Source organism: Camelina sativa, chromosome 11 (assembly GCF_030686135.1).
Source record: "Camelina sativa cultivar CO46 ecotype springtype chromosome 11, ASM3068613v1".
In the NCBI taxonomy this organism is placed as follows: domain Eukaryota; kingdom Viridiplantae; phylum Streptophyta; class Magnoliopsida; order Brassicales; family Brassicaceae; genus Camelina; species Camelina sativa.
Window position 1 is genome coordinate 38451564 of NC_141890.1, and position 11567 is coordinate 38463130.

The 11567-nt window shown below is 39.5% G+C and overlaps 2 protein-coding genes and 1 pseudogene across 4 annotated transcripts; 1 reads left to right on the plus strand and 2 right to left on the minus strand.

The window, feature by feature from the left end:
- Positions 1-203: 203 nt before the first annotated feature.
- On the minus strand, positions 204-2869 carry LOC104725300 (protein OBERON 2). 2 transcript variants are annotated; one of them, XM_010443934.3, is made up of 3 exons: positions 2649-2869; positions 1070-2138; positions 204-975 (listed from the first exon to the last, which is right to left on the minus strand). In XM_010443934.3, the coding sequence occupies exons 2-3, from the start codon at positions 2136-2138 to the stop codon at positions 341-343; spliced, it is 1704 nt and encodes a 567-aa protein (XP_010442236.1). In that variant the 5' UTR covers positions 2649-2869; the 3' UTR covers positions 204-340. The 2 variants fall into 2 exon arrangements, with proteins under 2 accessions (XP_010442236.1, XP_010442235.1); XM_010443933.3 differs by having other exon boundaries at positions 1070-2213; positions 2649-2828.
- A 2661-nt stretch (positions 2870-5530) lies between these two features.
- On the plus strand, positions 5531-7344 carry LOC109127575 (uncharacterized; annotated as a pseudogene). Its single transcript, XR_002034134.2, has 4 exons — positions 5531-5722; positions 6359-7106; positions 7182-7255; positions 7336-7344. The product of XR_002034134.2 is annotated as an uncharacterized LOC109127575 (transcript).
- A 452-nt stretch (positions 7345-7796) lies between these two features.
- On the minus strand, positions 7797-11567 carry LOC147935132 (uncharacterized). The gene is made up of 11 exons (XM_087472871.1): positions 11451-11567; positions 11324-11392; positions 11097-11135; positions 10844-10882; positions 10630-10668; positions 10376-10402; positions 10004-10263; positions 9802-9887; positions 9286-9716; positions 8119-8181; positions 7797-7904 (listed from the first exon to the last, which is right to left on the minus strand). The coding sequence occupies exons 1-11, from the start codon at positions 11565-11567 to the stop codon at positions 7797-7799; spliced, it is 1278 nt and encodes a 425-aa protein (XP_087328997.1).

Consider the following 11567-nt stretch of genomic DNA (forward strand, 5'->3'; position numbering starts at 1 on the left):
TTGACGCTCGTAAATTTGTAGAGTTCTTGGATCGATTGTATCCTTCCCTCACACAAGACTATGACAAAAATTAGGACAACTGAGTACATGAAGCATATATTAACTTTTATGAGGTGCATGAAACCTTCTCCTATAAGAAAATAGGGTAATTAAGGGCATGATAGTGATTCCATATCCTAGTTTCCTAAATCAACAACATCATAGATAAACAACTTCATCATATCACATATCAACAAAGAGAGAACACACAAATTAGAAAAATATCAGTAAATAGATCCTACACGTCTACAAACACTCGTTTTACAAAACAAAGTGATGAAACTTAGGATATGAATACATTTTAAGGATTGGATCTGAAAGGATTGCGGTCGTTTGATTGAGGATGATCTACCTTGGGAGAGAGATTGTATCCTTGAAGCAGATCACGAATCTTTGAGTACATCATCACCTGTGACGGGTCACCTCCACCACCGCCACTGCTCTGTGATGCCACCCTCGAGTTTTCCTGCAGCTTAATCTTCTCAAACAGATACTGCTTCTCTGCCTCGGCCTCGTTCAGCCTCTGTTTCAGATAGTTACTTGCGTATTCCTCCTCAGACTTGTCCATTTTCGCTAATACAATCCTCTGCAACCGATCAGCCTCACGCTTTGCTTCGTTGGCTTTAAGCTGGAACATGTCTGCCTCTGCTTGCTTCAGCCTCACGATTTTCTCTAGCTCGTCTATCTGAAGTTTCTTCTTTTGCCTCTCCGCTTTCAAATCTGCTACTTCCTTGGCTTTGTCTTCGAGCTCTCTATCGCAAGTCTCGAGAGCCATGCGTGCCTTTTTGAACATCCTCATCTTCTCCTCAGCAACAATCTCCATTTTCCTAAGAGTCTCCTGTACAACTTCAGCAATTCTGTTGCATGCATCCTGAGGTGCCATCTGACGTCCACCTTCCCCATTTTCAAAGCTATTCGTGGAGTCTAACTCGATCTCTTCAGTAACAACAAGGATTGGATTAGACAGTCAGAGTCATGTTTATTCATAAATAAGCGAATGTACACTTGCCAGTAGTAAATAGCAGGTTACCTTGGAAAAACATTAATATTAATTTGGCAGCTGTTGCTTCAACCAAACCGCCCTTAATCTTGTCAAGAAGCTCCTCACACTTCCAGAACAGCTTCCTACCTCGTTGATCTTCGCTTCCCCGGAAAATCCTACTAACAAAGTCGAGTTCTTTCATCAAAGATTCCCTATCCCAGTTTGGTGCACAGTGCTGAAACACATCTTTAACCCAACCAAGCAGCTCAGAAGTGCGGTTACAAGCCCGGCACTTGAACACAATTTCTCCTGGACTTGATGTATTATTCTTAGCAGATGATCCCGTGGTGATCTGTTCATCTCTAATAGCACAGTCCGTATGAGTCCAGTGTGAACACAAGTCGCAACCGATCCACCGGCACGTATTGACAGCAAAATCAAACTTGTTACAGATCGTACACATACAAAGGTTGCAGAACCCTTTCCTGTTGGTGCATATTTCGCAGTAGCAATCATCAGCTGGTAGTTGGTTTTGACAAGCTATGTTTCTGCATCTCTTGTAAACGAAAATCTCGATAAGAAATTGCTGAGACAGACTGATGTTCGGGTGCAGAAAAGCCTGGATTCCAGTATTTATGGCTACAAGTATCTCAAGCTGCACCCGGTGAGCTCTAACAAGTGTTGAAGAGTTCAAATCAGATCTACTCTGAACAACCTTCTGCAAGAACATGAACTCATCTACGCTCTGCGCTACATTCCCTTCAAGAATAGATTTAAGACCGTTCTTTAACTCATCAAGAAACTCATCCGGTAACCGATGCATCCTCTCCGCAACCAACTCGAGTCTTTCCCTAGCTATATCCCGTACTGAGACCTTATCCGCATTAGAGACATGGTGCATTACATTCACACTTTGTTCATGAGAATCAGGATCAGTCTTTCGCCGACTCATCATAGTCTTGGTCCCCAAGGGGGCAACAGCGTCTCCGAGCGGCCATGTTTCTTGAGAACTCGCACTTTCGGCTGGAGACTCACGACGTGGCTCCTGATCAGAAGAGACGAGTGAAAGAGCTGTTTCAAGCCCTCCACTTCGTAGTTGCTGACGTGGTGGTAACATCTGGTGAGGAGGATGATTTGAACCAGATGATGTGCCCATCAATATTTTAAAACCAACAAGTTAAGAAAAAAAAAACTGCACATTCAAAAGAAATAAATATGAATCCAAGCTCTAAAATTGCCATTAGTTAGTAAGCAACAAGCTCTGAATTTGACTTAAACCCAGAAAAAAAAAAAAAAAAAAAAAAAAACTCAAATTCCCAAATTGAATCCCTAGAAATCTCAGTAAATTACTAGAAACGACACATAACGGAGAATCTAACAAATCCACAGCGAAAAAAATCGATAGATATCAACTCAATTAAAGCCTAGATGCTATAAACATTGATTCCTCTATAACGCCCAAAAAAAGGTTACAAAAAAAAAAATCGATTTTTGAAAGTAGCATTGAAGTTCAACAACTAGACTATGAAATGATTCTTTGTTTAACCTTTATAGAACAAGAAACTGAGAGAGAAGAAACACAGGTCGGAGCAGATAGAGAGAGAGAGACCGAAAGAGAAGGACTCACCGGGAAGGGGAGAGACGCCGGGAGATGTAGCCGAGGAAGAACAAACAATGGGAGAGAGAGAGAGAGAGAGCGAAGACAAGAATTTTGGGGCTTTGACAGAACTCAAGAAGACTGTAGCTGATTTTAGTTCTAAACACTCCGCACAGTTGTCGGTTTTCAGTATGTAAAGGTAACCTAGCCAGCCGGTTACAGGTCATCTCCTCGTTGTATTGACACCAGTTGTCTAACTCTAATTTTTTTAACACGTTTTTAAACTCCCTTTATTTTATCAAAAAAGAGTTTATTACTGTTGACTTTTTTTACTTTTTAAACTTCATAGGATGTTATTGTTATTTATAAGATAAATTAAACAATTTGAATAATCATATCCTAAACAATATAGGGTGAAATTAATTTGTAGTCCTGGTAAAAACAAATTAACTTTGTACATTAGTTAATTTTTGCACGTACGATTAGTTTTACCTATAACCCCCCCTACATATCTAATTTTTTTATGTCGGAGTTATAGAAGCATTAAATGCGGTAATATTTTATTATATCTAATGGGGCAGATACTAAAGCATTTAATACACCGTATTTGTAAAATTTTACGCCGCGTGCAACATAGGGGCGAGATTCTGTAAAATTGAAATGATTGTAGTAGATATTATTTGGATTGTGGGGATACCCAAAGTAGTCGGTTGACTATTTATAACCACATTAGATGGTTTGGTGGATAATACAAATAGAAAAAAGAAAGAACCAGAAGGTATTACGAGGTTTGCTGAACTAACAGATAAACACCCAGAAAAATTGAAGAGTAAGGTGGGTATTAAAAGCGTCGTCTCTTTGTTTTTTGTCGTCTCCAAATTTATTGTGAATTTGTATTGTAACATATAATAATACCAGAACCGTGCTAACTTGTTTACTCCAAATATGCTGTTATAGGGTATTGATGACGCTGATTGTACCACTAGTGCGAAGGGAGCGGAAAAGAAATGGACATGGGCACTACGAACACTTATCCACTCCCAACAGTTTCTGCTTAGCTGTCCGTCTGCGCGAGACCGATGGATTTGCAAAGGTTGCTAGTTCGGTGAAAGAACGAATGGATCTAAGGGCGGAGGACGAGATCGAGTTGACATACTAGTGGCTGAAGTGGATGATGGGGCCTGACTGGAAACGAGCCAACCCAATCCAGATCCTAAATGATGAAGATATGACTCTATTCATGGCGATACGAGCAGATCTGGAAGAAGTTCATTTCCGCGTGAAGGTTATCAAAGCAGGAAAGAGAAGGAGCGAACCAACTTACTGCAACCCTTTGGATGTGGGCCCATTTACGATAAAAGAGATATCAGATAAGTATTGGAATAGCGGGAAACAAAAGAAGTTTGGGATAACGCGTTATTAAATATGTTAACGCGTAACAGTGGAGTTAGTACAACTGGAGGCGCTAACTTGATGTGGCCGACGGATATTAACCAAGCCAGCGGGGTTTCATCCTATGGATTTGGTCAGTCCATTGGCCCTCGTTATCAAGGAAAACTAATCAACACAGAGCATCCACAGACATCTGCTACCGAACATGGGAACAATGAGATAGTCGGAGCTGATGTCTGATTGGCCAGAACATTCACCACATCAAAGGGCAAAGAAAAAATGGTCGCGGAAGACCCCTATGGTAGTGTGGAATTCGAAGTGTGGCGCAAACACTACCAGTCCAAGATGTGGAGGGAAATAAACGCAACACAAATCAGTCTCGATAGTTTGCTAGTGAGGGCATATCAACAGACAGTGGAGCGAATGAGAACGGCAAGGGTACTACAATTTGGGGTCCCGTTGCAACCTACTCCAGAGGAAGATGACCGATTACGTCTAACCCTATTAGGTGGTGTTAGAGAAGCTGATAACCCGCCATATATCATGACAGTCTCGTCTATAAGCTCTTCTCTACGCCTACCACACAACCATCAAGCGAGATATTCTCAACTGATGAGCTGCAAGATGACACAGGTAACAACAGTACTACAATATTTTGACTTAAACAGCTATTTGTTTTGCTTGTTACTGACTAAGTGATGTATTAATAGGTGATGAGGATAGGGCAAACCATTGCAATGATGCACGTGGACACCTCGGTACACCCCTAACGTCACCTAGATGTGTCACCATTGCTGAAAATACCAACCGAGTTGTCACCGGTGACCCCATGGAGATAGGCGTACAGTTGAATTGTGAGTTCGGGAACTCCAACAGGGCTTTGGTAGCAATTAGAGATACTCTGGTACCCACTGTGTTGTGAGACAGTGATGCACTGCCTTATTTTGATGATCCGGGTGAAGGAGGTAAACATTTTTTAGTCTCGACAAGTTGAAAACCATGTTACTGATCACGCTACACAATAACATAATGTGTAACAAGAACTTTTTGTTTTATGTTGGTAATGTCCAGATTTGCTAAGCAGGACGTTAAAGGACGCTGATTACCAAGACGACAAAATATTCGTAGGGAGAATATTCAAAAACAAGGAAGATTGTACAACCAAGATGGTAATCCTCGCAATCCGTCGGAAGTTCCATTTTATCCACTCTAAATCATGCACGTTGAAGGTGTTGGTTGTGTGTGTTAGTCACATGTGTCCATGGCGTGTGTTTGCAAATAAAATGGATGACATCGAGCGTTTCAAGATTAGAAGCATCACTTTACAACACACCTACAGTGTCGATGCTTAAGGCGACTTCCACAAACAAGCCACAACAGCTGTTATTGGAAGGCAAATGAAGACACGGTATGTCGGCGTCAGTAGAGGACCGAGGCCAAATGAATTCCGGAAAATATTTCGTCAAGAGTTCAGCCTAAACATTTCATATTGGAAGGCCTGGAGGGCAAGGGAGATTACGATGGACAATGACATGGGATCAACCATAGGAAGCTTCACATTGGTTCAGCCATATTTCAAGCTGCTCTTAGAAAAAAATCCAAACTCAAATGTAGCACTGGAAACGGAATTGGATATCAATGGAGTTGATCGGTTTAATTATCTGTTTTTGTCACTCCACGCATCAATCCAAGGATATGCGTACATGAGGAAGGTAATTGTCATAGATGGTACTCACCTACAAGGCTGATATGGAGGATGTCTCCTTGCTGCAAGCGCCCAAGATGAAAACTTCGAAGTGTTTCCCCTTGCCTTTGCGATTGTGAACAGTCAAAATGACGACGCATGGACGTAGTTCTTATGCAAGCTGACGGAGGTTGTGCCACAAAGCAGACTTCGTATTTGTGTCGGACAGGCACTCTTCTATCTACGCAAGTATACATTAGGTACCATCAGTTTTGCTATTAGCTACCATTAATGTATATGTTAGTGTCTATTTTTCACAACTGTATAGTTAATGCTTATGCTATCACAATATCACAACACCGGTCCAATAGTTAATCCCATTTGGTAGCAAGTCATTTCATGAATTAGACTTATCAATTACGTTGTAAAATGTGTTGATACTACTGTTATCAAATATCATGTTTAGATAAATGACAGTAACACCAGAATACCCATATCTGTTATAAGATATCATGTTTAGACAAATGACAGTAACACTAGAATACACATAGTCTGTTATCAGATATCATGTTTAGACAAATGACAGTAACACTAGAATACCCATAGTCTGTTAGCGTCTAATATTTTTACCCAATAACATATTATTGCGTTGATATGTTTATAGGTGTATCCCATGTCCTCATATGCGGCGTGCGTCGTCCATCTAAAGAGGAACATCATAGCGATTTTCAAATTCGAGGCTCTGGGATCATTGGTTTCAAGTGCAGCAAGATCTTACCAACTAATTGATTTCAACAAACTTTTTGCGGAGATCAACTCAATGAAAAGCAAATGTGCAGAGACTACCTAACGAGTATTGGTATTGAGCATTGGACAAGATCTCATTTCGTGGGAGATCGTTTCAACGTAATGACAAGCAACATCGCAGAGTCGTTGAACAATGTCTTGACAATGGCGCGCGATTACCCAGTTATATCGATCCTTGAGACCATCCGAACAACTTTAGTTACTTGGTTTGCCCTCCGCCACGAAGCAGCCCAACTTGAGGAAAACATATTGCCACCAAAGGTCAATGAAATGGTAACTGAAAATTTTGAAAAGGGAGCAGGCTATATGGTGTACAAAATAGGCGATGGCATATATGAGGTCAGGGGTAAAGACAATTCAGGTTTCGCAGTCCATTTGTGGTAGAGGACATGCACTTACAGAGAGTTTCAGCTACTAACGATCCTCTGTAGACATGAAATAGCTGCAACTATTTAAGAAGGGGTCAGAGTTGATACATTGGTGGGTGTGAAGCACATGGTACCAAATCTGCGATTGTGGGAGGAGGGAAGCTTGCTCCCCCTTTTGTTCGAAGACCACCCGGACGCCCACGAAAATCACGTATATTTTCAAAGGGCGAGTTTAAGGTAAGTAAACAGATATTTCTTTCTTTAATCTGATAATAACTTACCTATTAAATGTGGAACCTTGCAAATATGCAGCGGACTTCACGGAAATATTGCACACGCTGTCGTTCACTAGGGACAACCGTGCAACGTGTTGCGGTCCAATACTGGTAAAGTTATAATAAATTCCAAAATATGACTCTTTAAAGTGTTATACGGTTGCTCTAATATATGTAAATGGGTTTGGCAGGAGCTGTAAGATCAATAAAAGGGAACTGTTTTTTGACGGTGAAGCATGATGTAAAATCAATAGTCCAACTACTACAAAGTAAACGTCAAGCAGGAGATTTCTTTCCCTGATGTTACCAGACGAAATCTTGTTGCAAAAGGGTATCTACTACACTTCAGTAGGAAGTCGGCTAGGGTTAGAAAATTTTCAATGTGCATAACCTAACTCTAACTGCAAATGTATAATTATCAAGATGAGGGGAGCCTCATCCAGATGTGGAGAAAACAATGTAATGACCATCAAACTTAAATACATACATGTTTAATTACGAAACATGTGGCTCGTCTACACCCAATTTGGGTACAGTCAAAGAACTATGTTAGGTGTTTTAGTAAACAAATTGAGTCACTAATATGAAAATTATTTGTTAAGATTGTTAAGAATGTTATAGCATAGGTTCAAGGCGGTAGAAAGGTATGTGTTTAACTGAACAGATCGTCAGGCCTTAAAATAGGCAAGGACCAAACATTCAAGATGATCAGACAGTTAAGTGGTGAGTTAACAGATCCAGTCTCTAATATTAATATTATCTGTTAAGAATGAACATAATGTTATCAATATGATCAGAATATTACATGGTAAAAGTGTTATCAAAGGCGTGTATGTACAATTATGGATTCTTTGAAGTCAGAGTTTAACTGAACAGACAAAGGGCTTACAATATAATATTGGAGACTGTAACATGAAAAACTTATCCGTTAAAATTGTTAAGAATGTTAGAACACAGGTTTAAGGAGGTAAAACATTCAATATGATCAGACAGTTAGGTGGTGACTTAACAGATTCCGTCTCTAATACAAATATTATCTGTTAACAATGAACTTAGTGTTATCAATACATACAAAATATTACATGTTAAGAGAAAATTATATGTTCCTAATGATCAAAATGTTATCAGGATTATCAAAATGTTATCACAATGATCAAAATGTTATCAAAATTATCTGCTCATAATAAATAGAAACTCATGAAGCTTACTTAACATATAATTATGACGGCTATAAGTAAGACATGTAACACATATAATCACTAGTTGCTTCACAAGAAGTTACTTAGCAAACTAACATATCTAATATTATCACAGGTTGGTGGTGACTTAATGCAGTCTCTAATACTAATATTATCTGTCAACAATGAACTGAATGTTATCAAATATGATCAGAATATTACATGTTAAGAGAGTTATCAAAGGCGTATACGTACAGCTTGAGAAAATTATCTGTTCGTAATGATCAAAATGTTATCAGGATTATCAAAATGTTATCATAATGATCTGCTCATAATAAACAGAAACTCATGAAATGAAGCTTACTTATCGTATAATTATGACTGCTATAAGTAAGACAGGTAACACATATAAAACTTCCAACCAATGTTAAAATTTTAGTTGTCTCATAAGATGTTTTTTTTTTTTTGAATTACTAAGAGGTTCCGAGCCTAGGCCCGTACATCCACTCAGGCCAGGGACCAAAGCATTTTATATGGTCTCCTTCCAAGCGCCGTCCCTCGAATCGGCTACCTCTAGACTTTGCCAAAGAGTCTTTACCAGTTGAGCTATCGACGCTTGGTAACATATCCGAACTTGGAGAGAGTAACAAAAGATGTTACTTAACAAACTAACATATCCGAACTTGGAGAGAATAACAAAAGAAAAAACATTACACAAGTCTGATACTAATCCAAGATAACTAAAACGGGAAAATCTTCACTACTCGTTGTCGAATAAAATTATTGCAGACACAAGTTTTTTGGTCTCGGTATCCAAATCCACAACATCAAATCCAACACATTCTTCCATTCCACCTGCAACACGTGAATGGATGAAAAACACAGACAAATCCCGACGTCGTGCGGTGAGTTGGCCTGAGGTATGACATGAGGCATTTCTATTGCATATGAGGTCACAGGTACCTGCGCCATACTGGAATCCAATTCGGCCTGTTTGAATAGGAAAGGAAGCATTACCGCTAACGGCTGGATTTCTGCAATGATGGTTGTATTGTTCCGGATATGGATGTTCGAATCAAGGAAAATGATTTTCCGACAGAGGAGATCAACACACAATGCAACCCAATGCGTTTTGTCAAAGTTGAATGGCATGTACAAATAATCAGCTTGAGCAAATAGCTCCACACGCTCAGAATCCCCCCGGCCAACAACCGCCTCAAGTAAGGGTTTTGCAAATTTGAAATATGCGGGATTTTTACACTCACTAAACTTTGGATACAGCCTCGTCAATTGGGATAGAAACTTCAATTCAAGCACGTCCACACGAAGCTTTGCACCGTCTACCTCATCAGCCCTCAAAAGATGCCTGCTGAACTTAATGAGGTCATCCATTATCAACATATTAGTCAGATAAGACACTTACCGATGAAGTTGATTCTAACACAAGCTCAAACAAACCACCAAATCAATTAATCTTTACCTTCGAGACCATCGGTTTCTTCCTATCAATTAACACTGTTATTTCTTTACTCCCAATATAAAAGTCGCCACCAAGACATATTGAACTGGCAGTGTTATATTCAAAGACAAGAATAAGTTTTTGGGCTACCATGAACATCTATAAGAAAAATTAAAATTGAAAGAAAAGTGGGAAGCAAAGTGAAAAAGATTAACGCCCAACCTTGTCGCATTCAGCTTCTTCATGGAATTTTGGAAACGCTCCTCCGGGTCCGACATGGTAATGGCCTCAGGATAAAGAGGAGATGGATGCCCTACCAGGTACTTGGTTTTTTTGTCAAAATGGTAGCGTGTGTCCAGTCTTATCGACATCGTCCTAAGAAGTTTTGTCCTCTTAACCCCCAATGGGTGCCCACCTAAAACCTCCTCTTGCACACTTTCAGCAGTATATTCCTTACCAGCCATTTGTGGTGACGCTTGTGCCTACAACATGTTATTTCCAAAATAATTGGCGGGTTATTTTGGAATATACATAACCAACCCTTGGCGACAAAAATAATGGGGTTAGGCGATAGGTTACACGATATCAAGAAACATCATCCGTAACAACCACGCCGCCAGCCTGAATCAAAAATAGTTTTTTTAGTAACATCAGTGTTAACACGTAACATAAATATTTTGCACCTAACATAAATATTTTGCACGTTATAGGGTAACATCAGCGTTAACAGGTAACATAAATATTTTACACGTTAGAGGGTAACATAAGCGTTATCACGTAACATAAATATTTTGCTTTAACTCAAATTACACCATGAATTCATAATGTTGAAGATAAACTCAGCATACCTCGTCATTTGGGCCGTCTCTTGAGGAATCAGAACCAACCTGGTACACACAAAAATGGGGGTTAGAGATAGTGGAAACGATATCAGGTAACATTCAATTTTCAATGATAAAATCAACGCTAAGCAACTAACGAGAATATTTTGTTTATGTGACATTGTACTCTACTTTAATGACGTTGAAGATAAGGGTTTCCCTCATGAAAAACGTTACTAACCTCGTCATTTTGCCCGTCTTCTGTGGGATCGGAACCAACCTAAAACACAAATAATGGGGTTATTCGAAAGTTTCCCGGTATCACCTAACATTTGATAACAATGATACCCTCTAACTTCCTATCTAAGATTTGTTTCACCCCATGTTATATACTATGTCGTCATAACGTTGAAAATAACATTGAAGATAACATCTAATTAAGTTACATCCTCTAACTTCAATTCTGTAGATGATAACAAAAAAATATTTCTAACCTCGCCATTTAGCCCATGTGCAGTGGCATCAGAATCAACCTAATACACAAAAACAGGGGTTAGCCAAAGGTTTCACCGATATCAAGACACACATTTATATTACAATAATAACCTCGTCGTTTTCTATGAGTCAAGAATAGAATATGTTAACAAACAAGTTACCTATGTAACTCCTGCGTAATCGAATAATTTTAGCGTACCCCCACATTTTTTTGGCGTACACTTACCAAATCAGCGTCACCAGTTAATGGGCGAGGTGAACAGACAGTGGATGGTGTCCCGCCAAAATTATCCGTCTACGCAACAATCATAAAGTAAGAAACGGTGTGCCAAACAAAAGCCCCAAAACTATACATTTGTATGCAATAAGGCTACACTCATTGGTGACTCTGTTCTGCTGCTACCTACAACCTCCCCGCCCTGCTCCGCTTGGCTATAATAAGTAGCTACTTCGGCAACAGAAGTGTTCAT